Raw genomic sequence first — 18083 nt, 5'->3', positions numbered from 1 at the left:
TGTACATATGAACATGTTTATGTGTGGTGTGCGTACACACATGTACATGTACATACACATACATGTGGAGGACATCTCTCTGGGTGTTATACACCTTGTTTTTTGAGATGGTCTCTCATGGGCTTGGGTTTTGCCTGGTTAGGCTACACTGGCTGGCTAGTTAGCCCCAGGGACTTGTCTGTTTCTAGTCCTCATGCCCAGCCCTGGAATTACAAGGATGCACCTCACCACGTGATTTTGTTATGTGGGTCCTGGGGATGGAACTCCGGCCCTCATGCTTGAGTGGCAAGGGCTTCACTGACTGAGCCATCTTCCCTCAGCCCCTGAACTTTGAACTTTTGAGACAAGGTCTTGCAATATAGCTAAGGCTGGCCTCAAACTCACCACCATCTTGCTTCTTCTCTTCTGTTTCTCCTCCAATGAGGATACATTAAAATGGATGGCTCATGTGGGGATTACGGACAGCACTGTTAGGTCTTTACTGATGAGGACGAGAAGGGTCAGAGGAGATGGGTCTGAACTATAGGCAACAGGACCAGGGCCTGTTTCCATGGCTTCTGAAGCCTACACCAGAGTTCTTGTTTAATGGCTCTCAGTCATTGAAAGCCTTGGTGCTCCTGGGCTCTCCTTAGACTACATAGAGTACAGCGTGGCCTCTGCCTGCCTGGAGCAAACTTTTGAACTTTTGGAGTCTGTCTGGAACACTTTTTCTTTTTTTAAAATCATGTTCCTCACAGGCTGCCCGAGGCTCGGACACCCTAGGTTTCCTTCCTAGGGGCTCTGGGAGACCAGTGGGCTATCTGCTTCCTCCAGAGTTTCCACGAGCAAAGCCACTGTCAGCAGCAGCTAACTCACCTCTGCAGACACCCATCGCTTTTGGTCTTGAGGTGGCAAAGGCATGCTCTGTCCTTGCCTCCAGGGGAGGAAGCACAGACGTCTGTCTGCGTGCACGCACACACGCATGCAAGCACACTGCCATCCAGGTTCACATACCACACTACTGAGTAGCTAGACTGAGGAGACATTCTCAAACTATCTGCAAGAAGACACCCTCTCCCAGCAGCCTCCGTGCAGGGGCCTCCTGGCAGTGATGTCTGTATCCGGCCACCCAGAAACTGCTGGACCTTCCATAGGATCTCCTGAGGGGCAGACTGAGATACATTTCATTTCTTTTCTTTCTTTCTTTCTTTCTTTCTTTCTTTCTTTCTTTCTTTCTTTCTTTCTTTCTTCTTCTTTTTTTAAAAATCTGTAGAGGCCAAAAGGTCTAGGAGATTGGAAACAGAAGAAAGAATCTGTTCTCTATGCTTCAAACCCTGAGTTCCACAGCAGGTTCCTGGAATGGGTCAGGGCAGGAGGGACAGATCATGTACTCCATGAGGGCAGGCAGGCTGTGTTCTCGCTGCGGCACCCTGAGCCTCAGCCAACACCCTGTGTGTGTGTGTGTGTGTGTATCTTTCATGGTGGGCACACTACCAAGATGAGTAAGAACCAGGTCTTTCAGATAGAAAATCAAACCAAAAAAACATCTCTGGGAACAAGAGAGCAGATCTAGGGCAGAAGGTGATGCCATCAGCCTCCTAAGGGGAAGAGCCGCGTCTACTCACAACCCGCCTCACAGAAAAACGTCTGGTAGAGGAGTACCCGGAAAGAATTTTATAGTAAATGCCAGCATCTCTTCCCGTCTAGAGGAGAAGGCAAACGGAAGGGGGCACCTCTGTGTCCAAGCATGGGACAGCCTATTGTAGCTTCCTGGGTCCCTCAATGGTCCCTACTATACCACTGCTTTTCATCCTCCCCAACTCCAGACTCACCAGCTAAACACTGTCTCCTTCAAAGCAGGTGACTTCATCTTGGCTAAGAGGGGGGCTGGGTGGGTTGGTTACCCAGAGCCCTGGCTCTACCAGAGACAACGTGCACTGTTAGGGCAGACCAGGGTGGCCAGGAGCCCTCTCTGCTCTCTGAAGTTCTTTCTGTAACACAACTCAGTTCCAGGGGGTAGTCAGAGAACCATTCCCTTTTATAGACCCAGAGGCTGTAGGCTCCACTAGACAGCCTAACAATGGTGTGTGGCCATGGTATCTCTGCCCACTTCCCTTCACGTGCGTCTCTGGCCTTTTACCCACCCCTCCCTCATACCTCTGACTCCCCCCCCCATACCCTGGGCTTCCACCCAACCCAGCAGCCCAGCAGCCTCAGCAGCCAACTCTCCATTCATTCTCTCCCCTCTGCCCACATTGCTCATTCTGACTGTACCCGTGTCCTTCAAGCTCCAGTTCAAATGTCACATTGCCCACAGGCAGGTCTGACTTAAGCTTAGGGGAATCTCTCTCAGGCCCCTCCCAAGCCCCCTGCACCACACCGAGGGCCTAGTTATCAGAGCACAGCCATATTTCTCCCATAGGAAGGCAAATCAGTCCTGGGAGGGCAGGCCCAGTCCACTCCCACCCTTCCACCTCAGCACTGGGCCCTGGGGGAGCCAGCACTCAGTAAATGTTTGCTTAATTGAATCTGGCCAAGCAGCTTCCTCTAGACCAGGGCCAGGTTAGCAGAACTAGATGATTCCTAGTGCAGGGAAAACCACTTGGGCAGAAAAAGAGTCTGTCAGGTTTCAGGTGTCTTGCCCCAAACCCCTCCCCAGACAAGGCGACCTCGGTTACCAGGCTGGTCCCTCCACCCTGAGACTCAGACTCCAGGGAACCCTGGTCTCACTTGGCACCGCTTTCCCATCCTCCTCTCTGTAACAGGATCCCCAATTCCCGGCCTAGGCAGATTCCTGCCATCCTCATCCAGACAGGCTCAGCACCTCCCTAAAGGCAGAGCCCCCATATATCCACCGCAGGATCCCCAGCAGAGGCCCTCACACCCCTCCCCAAACACCCCACCGCCTTTTAAGGGAAAAAAATATTGAGCCAGGAACACATTACAATCGCAGCAGGTCGATACTCATCTCTGGCTCCAAATGCCTCCAAGGAACCTGCTCCCTTGCAAGAGCGATGACCGAGAAGAGCGAGCTGTTGTACGCGGCCTCAGGGCCCTCTCTTCCCTTTCTATCAAGGCCAAGCGCCGGAGCTCCTGACACCTGCGGCTGCCTGCACCCCTGGCCCCCAGAGAGAGACCCCCGCCTGGCGTCGCTCCCGCAGGTCGCCCGCTTGGGCTCGGCACCCGCAGCAGCTCAGGGCTTGCAGTGGCCCCACATCATCCTCGGCGCCCCCTGCCTAATCTCGTCAGGCGGCGGTCAGCCCATCTAAGGGTTACTGGGCCGCCGTGCCTCCCTCCCAGGCACCTGTCTGGGCCGTGGCCACCCCTGCCCACCTCGCAGACAACCCCACCCTCGCGGCTCTCCAACCCGGCGGGGCATCCCTGTCTCTGCACCCCTAGCCCTATAGATCTCGGGTCCCCCAGCACAAAGGCCCCAAGCTCGGGCCCGGGTGGGGGTGGGGTGAGCCCCAGCCGCGCCCCCAGCCCAGGGTTCAGCTGTGCGCGCCGGGGCCGCTGGTGCGCTCACTCACTCACCTCCCGGGCGCGGCTTCGTGCGTCGGTCGAGCTGCACCCGGCGGGGCGGGGCCGCGAGAGTGGAGCTGTGGCGCCCTGGTTCTGCACGACGCGGGTGCCGGCGCCCGCGCGAGGACGTGACCGGTCCGCGGGTGGCACACACGCTCTGCCGCCCTGGCTCCCTCCTCCGCCCTCCCGCGCCGCCCGCAAGCGGGTCCACCCGCTCCGCACCGCGCCGCCGCCGGCAGGGGGCGGAGTCGCGAGCGCAGCCCGTTGCCAGGCCAACCGCAGGCGGGGTCTGCCGCTCGCCTGCCCCGCACCACGCGCTGTCGCCGGACCACTAGCTCCAGCTCATTTTCCATTGGTCGATAGTGACCGACGGACGTACAAATAGTCCAATAACGACAGACGGGGGCGGGGCCGCGGCTGTGTGCGCGCCGCCGTACCGCACGCGCTGCTGGCTCCGGAGACTGTAGCACTGCACTGCGCTTAGCCTAGCCGAAGCCACTTCTAGCATCTTGGGAAACCCACCCACCGAACATCGTAGCCCTGGTTCCTTGCACCCTGGTTGCTCCTCCTTAGTTTCTATCTCAATGGTGTTCGAACTCAGCCTCGGCAACCTACTCTCCCACCCGTCTCTTTGCGAAGTGTTGTCGGTCCTGGCTTCCTTGAATCGTCTCAACAATCCTTTAGGGAGCTTGAAAACGCTGATGGGCTGGCTAAGCTGGCGAGGTTCGCGGAACATGTCATTCGTCATCTCTTCTGCTCTCCTTTGCCACACTAGGGGCACTTTTAGGAGACCCTCCCACCCCACCAGAGAGAAACCCAAGGGAACCAGATTAGTGAAGTCCCTGCCCGCTTTGGAGACTCCCCTAGAGACCTTGGCCCCTTGACAAAATGCACGTATGTGCAGCAGGCTGTGAGATTCCGCTAACAGGAGAAGCTCATGTGTGGGTCTTGGCTGGGGGCACCTCATTCCAGTATAAGAATGGCTCAGACCAGGGGGGCACCAGAGTAGTGCCCCTCTGTCTTTTCGATCCTTGTCACCCTGAACATACTATGTGTCTCAGAGGCCAGGGTGAGGTGGGGAGCCATGGCCACATGTTGATACCCGCCAGTCGGATGCTTTGGAGTCAGGACACCATCCCACCGTCTCCCTGGGAATGCTTCTTCTGCTATTAAATGGGGACTGTTTTCCTGCATGGGGGGGGGGAGTCCACCTGTGAAAGTGCTGCCTAAAGTTTTAGGGAATGAACAGGTTACTGGTTATGGGCACTGCTGAGGCTAACCTAGACATACTACAATGCATGACCAATGAGGACTAAAGAAATGTGGCTGATGGATGAAGAACATGTCTACCACGTCATCAGGCTGCGGGGCCAGTCTTCTGTCACTGGGACCTGGCTGAGAGTCAGTTACCTAATCTGTCAAAGAGGGTACCATACACTCCTCAGAGGGTTAATGTGTGTAGGAAAGAAAGGACCAGGGCTCGGCAGAGGCAGGTCGCACAACAGGTTCAGGGGTCAGACTTTCAGCCTGTTGCAGAGGGTAAAACCAATGCAATAATTAATCACTCCCTACAGCATTCTAGGTGGGGGAGCAGAGGCTAGCCCCTGAAGTGTCTACCAGGGCTGATTGCTGCCTTCTGGACCTGGTTCTGGCAACTCCCTCCAAGTGAGAGACTTTGGTCTCCCCTGGTCTTTTCCTGGTGGTCCAGCGTGCTCACCTGGTCTTTTACCAGCGGTCTCTATGTGGTGCATACTTCTAGAATATAGCTCTGCACCCTTTTAGAAAACCCTGGAAGTGGGGTAGAAAGGCAGCATGACCATTCATCCTTCTAGTATTGCAGTCGTAGCCATCCAGTGGAGACTTTGGGGGCATAGGGCAGGGAGAGCAACCAAACACTGGACTGGCTTTATAAGGATGCTTGGGCTGGAGCGATGGCAAGAGCAGGGATGGCCAGGCGTCAGAGGGAAGTGAGTTCCCAGGTGGGCACGAAGGACTGTGAGGTCTGTCGAGAACCTTGGAAAGGCCAGCTTGTCCACACTAGCGCCTACCAGACATGCAAGGATACTAGGGGGAGTTACAGCTAGCTAGTGGTGCGATTGAGGACCAACAGAGAAATTTAAGAATGTCTTTTCCCACCCAAGAAAGTAAGAAGTAAGGATCGTATTATCTGAACTAGGCGTGGACTCACAGACAGGGCGAGCTGTGTTGCAGTGAATAATCAGATAATGAAAATATGGAGTAGTCCAGCTAGAGAAAATAAGGACAGGCTGAGAAGTCAGTCTCCAAGGCCTAGCAGGGTAGAGTCTGTCGCTTCTGTGGAATCACAGGGACACATGTTCCCTAATGACTTGCCCACCCCCGCCCCCAGCTGGCTCTCCACCAGCCTTCCCGATACCCTGATGTGAGCCGGGGTATTCTGCACCTCTCTGGTTTTTCAGACACCCAGGGCCTGGCCTTTAGAGATGGCACTGGTTCTGGCAGGGTCCATTCTATGCTTTGCCTTTCTTTGCCTCCAAGACTCACTGATTCTCCTGCGGTGGCAGCTGGGTGGGTTTCTGTGGTATGTTTCCCTGTTTCTCAGGCCTTCCATCCCCCACTTTAACATTGCGGATGGTACCTAGGTCAGTCAGAGCTAGCCAGGCCTGCCACTCATCTTTTAGCCGAAGAGAAGCAATGTAAATGAACAGAAAAGACACACCCGGCACAGAGTTTGTTTTTGATCCCCTCGCCCCTTGGTCTCAAAATGAATCTTGGTCCTGGGGCTTAGTATTCCTAGGAACAGTATCTGGAGACAGATGCTTCGGAAACAAAATCTGAGCTCCTGAGGGTCCTGACTTTGCCCTGGGCTGGCAAGTCTGGATCTCGGTTTCTTATCGGGGGTGGGGGTGGGGGCTAGACAAAGGCAAGGAGAGTGCCTCTAATATTATAACTTTTCTGACTTCACCTCCCTTCATCCTTCCCCTAGCCTGTGTCTGTCTCAATTCAGGCAGCAGGGACTACAGTCTCCCCTCCCCCAACATCCCGGGTTTCCAGAGAAGCTTAGACACAGGTCTAAGTTAGGGTAGAATCAAGTCCCAGTTAGAGAATACACAGCTTCTACTGGCGTTGAACACTGGGGTCCGTTTCAGTTCTGAAGAAACCAGGCTCAGAGATTAGGTAACAGGTTCAAGTTACACAGCTGGGAAAAGACACATCTAGGCATCCAATCTAGGCTATGGAAGTCTGGGTGGGAAACAAACAAAAAAGATACCCCCCCCCCCAAAAAAATCCAGTTCACTTGAAGCAGTGAGGAGGAAATTGGCTTCCCTGAGCTGTCCTGAAATCTCCCAGCAGGAATGGGCAGAGTTAGTTGTTACACTCAGGCACCCCAGGGAGAAGCGGACTAAGAGCACCAGGGAACCTGAGGAGCAGAGAGAGCTGCTGAGATCCCTGCCCCACCTCTCCACCCCATCGCCCCAGTCACCTGCCATCTGACATCCTCGGGGGACTGGGGAAGGAAAGCTGGGGTGATGCCCACAAAGAGGAAATTCCCTGGTGCTAATTGGCACTGAGAGACCTTTAGGCTAATTAACCTGTTCATTTGCCTCTCCAGAGTAAATTAGAGGGTTTAACTGCGGAGACCAAAAGAGAGATGTTTGCTGGTGGCCACCTCCTCAGGGGCAACGGGAGGCTTTGTAGTGGGCACAGTGGGCTGCTGAAGAGGCTTGGCAGTGTGACTGACTGCCAGGCGTAGTCACAGGTGGCCCTTGTGTGGCAGGGAAGAGAGCTCCCTTTTGTTCCCTTTTCATTGCTGTGAATTGGGAAGGCTGCTCTGCCAGCCCAGGGCTCTCCGGGTGCTGTCTGTGCCTGGTTCTGGGTTCTCCAGAAGGAGAGGGGTAGGTCCCTCTTATTGGGGTGCTTTCCCACTGTGCTGCTAGCATCTGCCCCCCATGGTTTCGTTATAAGATGCCCCATCCCCATGGGTTCATGCACTGAGCATTCAGTTCCCAGCTAGTGACACTGTTTTAGGGAGATTTTGGAACCTTTTGGGGGTGAAGCCTAGCTGGAAGAATTGGGTCAGTGAGGGCATGCCTTAAAATGTATAGCCCGCCACCCCCATTTCTGTCCAATGTGTGCTTTCTGTTCTGCAGGCACACGAGTTGGTAAGGGGTCCAATCTTTGTACTTCCTCCACTATGGAGCCATATGTGGCTGTGCCTTCCCTGCCACGAATGACCGTCCCCTCAGGGCTCATGTCACTTGTTCATGACTGAACTCACAGGGTTCAGTCAGAACAGTGAGAATAGAAACCAGCACAGTCCTGCCCCAGGGATTCCAAAAACCCCTTGGCCGGAGTCCTGTCATTTTCAGATGGTGACACAGATCTTCGGGGGACAGGAGATACTGTTTTACACCCTGAATTTTCTATCTCAGGCTCTGTTTTAGGCTCCAGCAGCTTTGGCATGGTGTGGGTGGGAAAGGAAGCCCAATGTTTCCCCACCACTCTGGAGGGAATTTGGTTGGTTTCCCTTTACCTATGACAAAATAACTTGAGAAAATTGATGTGGGATGTCCTGTATATGTGTTACTCTTATTGGTTGATGAATAAAGATGTTTCAGCCAATGGCTTAGCAGAGTAAAGCCAGGCAGGAAATCTGAACAGAGAGAGAGGGAGAGAGTAGGTAGAGTCAAGGAGATGCTAAGTGGCCACGAAGGAGAAAGATCCCAGAACATGACCGGTAAGCACAGCCTTGTGCCAATACATAGATGAATAGAAATGGGTTACTTTAAGATGTAAGAGCTAGCTAGGAATATGCCTGAGCCCTTGTAATTAATATAGTTTCCGTGCGATTATTCGGGTCTGGGCAGCCAGAAAACGAAAACGCAGTCTCCAGTTACAGAAAATCAATGTAAAGGAGGGAAGATTTGCTTTGGCTCACGCTTTCCTAGGCTTCAGTCTATGTCCACATGGCTTCATGGCAGAGCGTCTTAAAGTAGCTGGGGCATAGCAGCACTGCCAACCTTATGGGTAGGTTGGGGCAAGGTGAGACAGAGAAAGGGGGGAAGGGTGGGGAGAGAAAGAGGGAGAGGGAAGGAGAAGAAGGGGTGGTGGTTGGGAGCAAGGCATAGTTTTCAAAGGCGCAACCCTAGTGACCTACTTCTAATAGATCCCACTTCCTATTAGCTCATTCAGCTATGAAGTAATCACGGATTAGACCATTGATGAGGCTAATTAATGAAGTAAATGCCACCGTGAGCCAATCACCTCTCAGCTGAGGCACTTATTGGGGACCAAGTCTTTAACCTGTGAACCTTTAGAAATAGTTTATGTCCAAACCTATCGGGGGTCTTGAGTACCAGCCTCAGTACCCCCTCAGGGTTCAGAACTGGATGTCTATGGCAGGCGAGGATCCGAGGGTAAAACATTAACTCAAGTACATGACCTCTGCATCTTCTTTATTTTTCATGGAAGAGGAAGAAATGAAGTGAAGGGGGCATGGAGGAGAGGAAGAATAAGAAGACCAGTCAGGGGAAGAATTAGGAGAAGAAGGAAGTAGGGTACAGGGAAGGAGTAGAAGAAGCAGCGAGGAGGAGGAGGAGAAGAAGAAAAGTAAGGGCTGATCTCCATGAGGTTTCTAGTTTTTACAGGCATAGTTGGAAAATTCCATAGGCAAGGACAATGATAATGTGCCTATCAAAATCACAAAAAGGGGCAGGTAGAACCTGACAAAGCTGTGCTCTGGAACAGGTGGCCTGGCCCAGGGAAAGGACAGCATTCAAGAGGAAGTACCTGACATCCCAAACCATTAGATAAAGTTACTAAACATCTGAATCCTGGATTCACCCATTCTCCTCATCTAATCTCCTTGGTGATAACCAGCTTTGGGGACACCCAGAATTGTTTGTTAGCAAAGGTGGGGCACGCTGCCTTCCTGCTCAGTGCCTGTCTTCTATAGAAATTTCTATGTGGTCTGTTAGCAGGTAATTTTGTGGGACTGACTCTATGTAAATTTGACTGTTAGAACAAAGAGTAAATGCCATTGCCCCAAAGCCTCGTGGTATGGGGGAATGGAGCAAGGTCACTCCGTTGCCTGTGTAGAAGTCACACTGCTGAGGTGTTTTGGGAACAAATCCCATTTTGAAGGGAAGAATCATGGCTTCACAAGGTTTTTACCAATATGACAGTGACTTTTCCAAAAGACAGGCATTCCTGCAGTTCTGTGAAACGGGTTGTTCCATGTGGATGTGGACATATACACTTTGGTGGATCTGTCTATTGGTCAGCTGTGCATCACTGTATTGTCTTGTGGGCTCCAACACAAACCACAATAGAACAGAAGACAGAGGGTCTCTCTCTGTAAGCCTGAACCTGCAGCAGTGAGATGCAGCCTCTCAGGCTTCTGTGCATGGGCAACCAAAGGCATCCATCTTTGGTTACTTCCAGGGCCTCCCGTCTCCAGACACATGAACTCTTCCTGCCCACTCCTCGGATCAGTCCCCTCACGTAGGCAGGCCAATTAGGGAAAGGACCCTTTAACGAATGCCCTTTCCTGTCCTGCAGGTGCCCGGGGCATCGTCAGCAGTGGCCTGATCCCATCACTAGTACGGAAGCTGCAGGTAGAGGAGGAGCACATTCAGGAGCTCATCTTGGACACTCTGACACCATGCCTGCAGGAGGATGCCACTGAGGCTCTAAAAAGCCAAGCTGTACCCCGCTTTAAGGAGAAGCTCCTTAGTGGCAACCCCCAAATCCGCAGCAAGGCTGCTCGGGCACTCATTGCCATCAGGTGAGGTCTGTTGTGTGTTGACAGAGTGGTCACTTCCTTGAGTCTTTGCTGAGGGTCGAAGTAGCAAACTACTCCTGGCCTCTCTGTAGATCAGCAGTGGGGCTTCACCTAGCAGCGTCTGCCAGGGAACCCAAGTGCATCCACCCAGGCATCCTCCCTCTAACTTCCTTGTGCCCTGGGGGAAGAGGACACTGGGTCAGAAGAGTACCTTTTCCATTAGTGTGGCCATGATGCCTGAGACTGGCCTATATCCCAGGAAACTCTCTCGCGTTCCCATCCTGGACAAACCTAGCTACTTGGTCACTTCTCCATGAGGAAGACAAGCAGACAAACTCCAGTGATCATTGATGGAGGTGGGTCTTGCATTTATCTGTTGCTTTCATTGGTTAATTAATAAAGAAACTGCCTAGGCCCATTTGATAGGCCAACCCTTAGGTGGGTGGAGTAAACAGAACAGAATGCTGGGAGAAAGAAGCCGAGTCATTGAGTCACCATGATTCTCCCACTCCAGACAGATGCAGGTTAAGATCTTTCCTGGTAAGCTAGCTCGTGGTACTACACAGAATATTAGAAATGGGTTAGATCAATATGTAAGAGCTAGCCAATAAGAGGCTGGAGCTAATGGGCCAGGCAGTGTTTAAAAGAATACAGTTTCCGTGTAATTATTTTGGGTAAAGCCATGTGGGCAGCCGGGTGCCGGGGACGCAGCCCTGCCGCAGATATTACTACAGATCATGAAGACAGCCAGTGGTCATTAAGTGTGCAAGCCTGTCAGGCACCGCCTAGAAAGTCAATGGCGGCTAGACAACTTCCAAGAAAGGAGATGTCTGCCTTTGGAGAGGAGAAAACAGAAGCATGTGTCCAGCCACTTGCTCGAGGTCACATAGCATCACAGTCTAAATCCTGGCCTGGAAACGGGGAAGCAGAGAACCTCCCCACAATTAACCCTGTGCTTCTGGAGACCCCTTTGTCTGTGCCCACCTGTCCTCAGCTTGAGAGGGAGGGAAGGCCTTGCCATTCCTTAAGTCCCGGCTTTCCTTCTATCTGGGAGTCCTGATGGTAGCATCTCTGGTGGGCCTGCCCGAGCCCCTGGGATGCTGGTTTGGAATGCTCACTATTACGCATATTCACCCGTATCTATCACTGTCAGGTCTTTGGTCAGACATCCAATGAAGCTCTGACAACAGAACTTCATCAAAGTGCAGCTTCTGCCCCATCCCTCTGACCTCTCCCATCAGCCTGTGTTCATTACCACCTCTTACTAATGTGTGTCTCTCACGCAGTGGGTTTGTTCTCTTTGTTGCTGTAGACGAAGGGCTAGATTATAGGCTCCCAAATGTCACGTGCTGAGGCAGATAAATTCAGCTTTTACTGCCACATCTGGACTAGTACCTGCCTTGTGTCACTGAGTAAATGAGCCCAGGGCAGTCCTGCAGGTACACCCAGGACTCTTCGTCCTTGATAAATTGCCCCAGGGTCGATAAAGACTTATGGCCAATAGACTTATGGCAGTATCACAGAGAAGTGACTGCGGGGATCTGTTTCCTAAACAGCCTAGCCATAAAACACCTGTGTCTTTGAGGTGTCCAGAGTTCTACAAAATGGGAGTTCTGTAGGCAGGGAAGCGCCGAAACGGTGAGCAAACGATCAAGTTGAAGGCCGTTTGTTGGGATGTTTGTGCACTGCGTGGGACATTATCAGCCTGTGAGGAGGGCTTCCTTGCCAGGCAATGCTGGCCCTCTCATGGTTGAGAAACTCTTGGGAAGCTCACCACCTTCATTTCCACAGCTTCATACAATGCTGGAACAGAGAGTAAGCCGAGAGTTACTTTGTCTAGGCCTGTGCCCGCAGTTGCTCGGCACTAAGCTACTCGCTGATGTATGGAGCAGCTTGGTGCTTCCCTGGTAAAGAAGCCAACTCAGGGTGAGGCAGATAGATAGTCTTGCTGTGGGTCACACCCTTGGGTCTTACTCTTGCACGTAAACGAACATGTCTTCACTTATGCGCCTGGCTTAGAATGAAGCGCCCCCCCCCCCCCCCCCCCCCGGCCTCTTTATCTCTTTCCCTGAAAGCAAGCCTATCTTAGCCTGTGTGCCTTACCTCCTTTCGTCTTCTCTCTGCCTTAGCATCCCTTTGGAGGGCAAGAACCAGGTGTGGGAAAACGAAGTCATTCCTATCCTGGTGGATCTGTTGTCGGACCCTGAGGAAGAGGTACAGGCTAATGCGGCTGGGGCCCTGATGCATGCGACAGTGACCACTGAAGGTGAGGCAAGGGTGCCCTTTGGATTCCCGAGGCTGGGTGGGTGTGGGCAGGAGGGGAGAGTAAGGCCCTCTAGCTTGTCAAATAGTGAGCTTTCCAAATGCTTCTTTCTCATGTCAAGGGCCAAAGTATTGATTGGTGTGGGAGAATTGTCTGTATTCTGTCAATCATGTTATAAAAAAACTCTGATTGTCCAGGCAGGAAATATAGGTGGGAAAACCAGACAGGAAGTAGAAATGATGTAATGAGAACAGGAGAATTCTGGGAAGGAGGAAGTTGATTCCTCCCACTCCTGCCCAGATCACTGAAGCAGCAGGATGTGAGCTGCTCCACTGAAGAAAAGTACTGAGCCACATGGCTAATATAGATCAGAAAATGGGTTAATCAAGATGTGAGAGTTAGCCAGTGAGGGGCTAAAGCTAATGGGCCAATCAGCTTTATAACTTATAGAGATCTCTGTGTGATTTTTCTTTGGGGCTAAACAGCTGGGGGTACCCGGCAGGACAAAAAACACAAACAGGCACCCCATTCATGTTACAATTGACCCCTGAGACCTCTAGGCTCCATCAAAATCCACTTTCTGGCCTATCACTGAGGAGCTTTTGGAGTTTGGCCCAAGGTTTAGACCTCTCTCATCTTCCTGGACTCAGTGGGCTGCCAGTGATCTCTCACAAGTCGCTCGTGTTAGAACCTATACTCTTCTACAGCAAGTCATTCCTTTGACCTAAAGATCTTGCCTCAGACTCAGGTCTCTTTGAACCATGAGATTGATTAATTTGGTGTCTACAGTTCTGTTATTCCTGGGGTGAATCAGATCCTGTAGTCCTTTACCTTATGTGTTTCTTTGAAAAATAATTTTGCTACTTTCAGTTGTGTGTGTGTGTGTGTGTGTGTGTGTGTGATCATATATCCTCACTAAGGGAATTTTGACTGCGTGTGGATCAGGGCACCCTACATGTCTTCACATTGTGGGTACCTCAGCCCAAGCTTATATGGGAGGGCTTGAAAGGCCGGGGACCCTCCATGCCTTGGCCAATGGCTAGAGACACAAAGGCCAGGACCTAGGGATATATCACCGTTTCCCAGATGGGTCTTTGAGCCCCTAGCCCATGTCAGGCCCTGAGCTGGATGATGGGGTATAGAGGTCTTGGCCTTGGGGGTTTACAGTTGTCTGAAGAGGCAGAATAATGGAAGGTGTGGAGAAGCCAACATTCAGGGGACAGGGCATAGGGCAGGTGTCCAGCATCCTCTGAGAGCTACTGGAGGGCCCTACCGCTAAGCTGCACCTCTGACCTACCATGGATGTTGTGTGCCAGGTGCAGGACAGTTGCTCAAGAAACGCCTGACGCATGAACATATGATTGATTCTTTTCCTTTAGCAGTACCGTGTATTTTTGTCTTATGAAGGCTGATTGCAGGACAGGACGGGGTAGGGCGATATAACTAGGCTGATTAGGGAACTGAACAGGCAGAGGAGGAAAAGGACAGCCTAGGTTGGACTCAGTGGAACAGTGCGGCAAAGATGGGAGGGGGGGGAGAAGCAGGTGGACACAGGTGGTATTGCTCTTAAGGTACCCCTGGTAGAAGGACATGGGGAGATAGCGTCTCTTGTGCAGATGATCGGGAAATTCAGTGTCTGTGGCCCACAGGGAAATACGCGGCCCTGGATGCAGACGCCACTAGACCACTCCTGGAGCTGCTTTGTTCCACGCCCACGGTCAAGGTGTGTCTGAACGCCACCAAAGCCCTCACCATGCTGGCCGAGGCCCCCGAGGGCCGCATGTTACTGCAGTCCCATGTGCCCACCTTCCGTCTCCTCCGGATGCATAGAAATGAGGCCATACAACGAGCAGCCCAAATAGCCATCAAAGTGATAGAGTGGAAGCCATGATTTCCTTATGGGCCAAACCTGATAGGCATTTCTAGGCCTGAATAAATGAGTTGAATCTTCTATGCTGGTTTCCAATGTCATTTTATGTTCCTGGAGCAATGTCACAACTCTCTCCTGCCAAAGAAGAAACACTAGACCCCAAAAGGGCCTGGTTCTGGGATGCACAGGTCCATCCCATGGTGTAGGAGGAGGTACCTCCAATACAAATATTTTCAGCTTGGATCCAAAGTCCTTATAGAAGGCAGATATCAGAACAGAGTCCTCCAGGGATAGGGGTGGGAGGCGGGGAGTTGGATTGGGGGTTAGAGGGTCTACAGTTGGACCAGGCCCCAGCCAAACTTTGTATACATTTGACTGATCAGGATCTTGGGGTACAGCTCAGCATGGCTTTGTTAAGCACTTCCACTATGCTTTTCAACATAGACAGACCAAGGTACCCCATTAATATATGCTCATCTAGTCCTGCGTGAACGGTCAGTTTATGGATGCCCTGGCTTACAAATGAACTCGTGCGTCCAGCCTCTGTTGGAGGCGTGACAGGCACAGAGCAGGATTTCATGGCTGAGTCTCTGGTCTGCGACTGAGCTGGTTAAGCTGGACCCTCGTCTTTTTGCCCAAGAGGCTGTTACAGCTCCTACCTTGCCAGTGAGAAGTGATTTGAAGGGGACTGCCGAGAGTAAATATTATCAAAACCAGAACCCCAAGAACCCGAGTCAGCCTTTCTTCCCCCACTGTCCTTTCAAGGAGCCTCAGGGACCCTCCTGGTTATCAAGAGAAACACAGAGAAGTGTGTATCCTGGAATTAAAGGATCAACTTAAGTCGTCCATTTTGTGCCGAAGGGGAATGGCTGCCGGACCCAAGTGGCATTTCAGGTGCCGTCCTATTTTCAAAACCAGACTGCACCAAAGGAAACTAATCCCCTTCAGGAGAGGGGGGCCCTAGGGCCTCCACAGTCTCACGTTCTGATCCTGCAGGGCAAGATGACCCTGCTCCTGCCACGGGGTCCAGCCAAGGCCAGCAACACCCTCCCTGCTACCAGAACCCTGTGCGTTTGATCTCTATCCTGGAACCCTCTTTTGTGGACTTGGTCCCACGTGTTGGTTCAGGTGTAGAACATCCCCGCCCCCATAATCCCATCTATGTCACTGTGGGCCCTTCTCCCCCATCCCTTTCTAGCTGGGTGTGACTTTCTGTTTTCTCTCCCCAAAACAGTGTCTCTAGCCCCAGTCTGTTTTAAGGGTTGGCCCTTTATGGTCTACAGAAAACCGACCCTTAAATGTCTCCAGGCAATGATGAACACCAGTTCTTCAGAAAATGTTTCAAAGAATAGAAAAGGAAGGAGCATTTTTTAAATGTAATTAAAAAAAATATTCTTTGGGAACTTGACATTGTGTATCCCAATCCTACCCCTTTCCCAGTCCATGTCCTACCTCCACCCTTGTAGCCCCCTACCCCCAAAAAAGAAAAGACATTTTGTTCCTCCACCTTTGCCACCTCTCCATCATATTTTCTTTTGTTGTAGCGGCCCTGGGGGCTGCGGTGTGTCACACAGTATAACCTTTCGCCCAAACAGTTTTACTTGCAAATGTTCATTGCCGCGAGTTGTCGATTTGGTCCAAGGCCTCTCTGGCTTCTGGTCACCATCAAGACTGGACCTTCCCCGGAACTTGTGCTGTTGCCCTGAGTCATGGAGGTCCTACAGCTCTGGCTCCACAGGACCAGTTCTTTTCCACGCTCCAGCAGGTCATAGGTGGGGTAGATGCTGGGGTGGGCCAACTCAAAGCCATGGATGACAGCTGAGTTGGTCATATCTGACCTTCACTGGGACTGCCTGCTCTCTGCCCCCCCACAGGTGAAGTTCAGGGCCAGCTCTCCTGCGCCTGTGCCATTGGGTCCAGTTCTCCCAGGATGGGGGCAGCTCTCCTGCTGAGGTAACCAGTGAGGGGTAGGGTCAGTTCTCCAGTGCTCAGGACAGCTCTCCCATGGCCCCTGGTGGTAAGAAGGGCTGCGGACACGGACGCAGGTCCTAGATGCAGCAGGACCATCGACCCAGAAGTGGTCCTCAGCAACAGTCAAAGTCCAGACATCACCATGGCCTCAGGTGGCAGCTCAGGCCCTCAGATCAGTATGGCCCCTGGCAGCAGCGTGGCTTTTGGACATCAACATGGCCTCAGGTGGGGACCCGGACCATGGGCATCCATCTGGCCTTGGGTGGAAACACGGGCCCTGGGCATCAACATAGACTCTGGCGGTTTTAGGGCCACAGACCCAGACATGGCCCTCAACAGCAGCACAGGCCAGAACATCACATGGCCGCAGGTGGCAGCGAAGTCGGCCTGTTCCTCATGGTGCTTCCATCTTCAGCTCCACATCTCTGCACAGCACAGGGACCACTCGCCTCTCTGTCTCTCTCCTTTCTCGACCAACGCACCGATTCATCGTCTTCCTGCCTGTGTCCGCCCTCCTGTCTTCCTGCCCACCTGTTGGAAGGAGTATTTTTTAACTCCTGTAACGATGCTTGCTACTGTTGTCCTTACACCACAGGGAGATTACAACAAGGACCGACATGCCTTCTGAATAGAGACATGAAAAATGGCAGCAAGCAATTAGCGGACACATGTAGCAACATAGTAAAAGTGTTACACATCAGGACCAGCCAGGATTTAAATATCCCAGGAAAGGACATGAAAAAACCCATCAAGGTACAAGAGTCAGAAAGATCATTCCACAAAATCCAACATCTATCTGTGGTTTAAAACAAAACAAAAACTGTTAGGATTCCTACTTAGGAATCTCAGAATAGAGGAAAATTTCCTCTACATAATAAAGAACACCTGCAAAAGTTCAACAGTTGGCATCATATTAATGATTATATTAATTATTTCTTGAGATAAGGAACAAGACAAGAACCTCTGTTTTGGCCACTTTGGTTCAGTGTTGTCTTGGAGGTTCTAGTCAGGGTATATAAGCAAGAAAAAAAGGGGAGGGGGGAGCATCCAGACTTTTTTTTTTTAAATGAGCAAACTGTTTTTATTCATCAATTATACCATAACTATAAGAAAAACACTTTAAAATTATTAGAACTAACAAGTTCATCTTCGTGGGTGGCATCAGTATACAATTAATTATATTCTGTACATTGACTATGAATAGAACAATTAAACTAAGAAATGTTTACTTAGGGAAGCATCAAAGAATAAAATAAGTTAGAATAAAATATGTGCGGGCTAGACTTTATTTTTTTGACACAAGTTAGAGTCATCTGGAAAGATGAACCACAATTAAGAAAATGCCCTCCCCAGATTGACCCACGGGAAGGACTTTTTTTCTATCGATTGATGTGGGAGGATCCAGCTACAGGGAGCAATTCACCTGAGGCTGGTAGTCCTGGATGACATTAGAAATCAGGCTAAGTAAGTCATAAGAAGTAAGCAGCGTTCTTTTATGGCCTCTGAGTCAATTCCTGCCTTCAGGTTCCAGCTCTGAGTTCCTGCCATTTTTTTCCCCTGGATCAGAACTACAAGCTGCAAACTGAAATAAACCCTTTCCCTCCCAAACTGCTTTTTTTTTTTTTTTTTGATTTTTCAAGACAGGGTTTCTCCGTAGCTTTTGGTTCCTGTCCTGGAACTAGCTCTTGTAGACCAGGCTGGCTTCGAACTCACAG

The 18083-nt window shown here is 51.4% G+C and overlaps 2 protein-coding genes across 2 annotated transcripts in view; one reads left to right on the top strand and one right to left on the bottom strand.

The window, feature by feature from the left end:
* Positions 1–3723, bottom strand: part of Gnaz (G protein subunit alpha z) — a 49967-nt gene extending 46244 nt beyond the window's left edge. Inside the window, exon 1 of the mRNA XM_057751409.1 lies at positions 3514–3723. The gene's annotated coding sequence lies outside the window, so the exon portion shown is untranslated. The remainder of the gene's footprint in view (positions 1–3513) is intronic.
* A 4488-nt stretch (positions 3724–8211) lies between these two features.
* On the top strand, positions 8212–14462 carry LOC130890411 (radial spoke head 14 homolog). The gene is made up of 4 exons (XM_057794334.1): positions 8212–8218; positions 10042–10267; positions 12394–12530; positions 14177–14462. Exons 1-4 carry the CDS (start codon positions 8212–8214, stop codon positions 14416–14418), a joined length of 612 nt encoding a protein of 203 aa, XP_057650317.1. The 3' UTR covers positions 14419–14462.
* The last annotated feature ends 3621 nt before the right edge of the window (positions 14463–18083 follow it).

The sequence above is a fragment of the Chionomys nivalis genome, chromosome 19, assembly GCF_950005125.1.
Source record: "Chionomys nivalis chromosome 19, mChiNiv1.1, whole genome shotgun sequence".
Lineage (NCBI taxonomy): Eukaryota > Metazoa > Chordata > Mammalia > Rodentia > Cricetidae > Chionomys > Chionomys nivalis.
The sequence above is the reverse complement of the archived record's forward strand: the minus strand, read 5'-3'. Positions and strand labels throughout refer to the sequence as shown.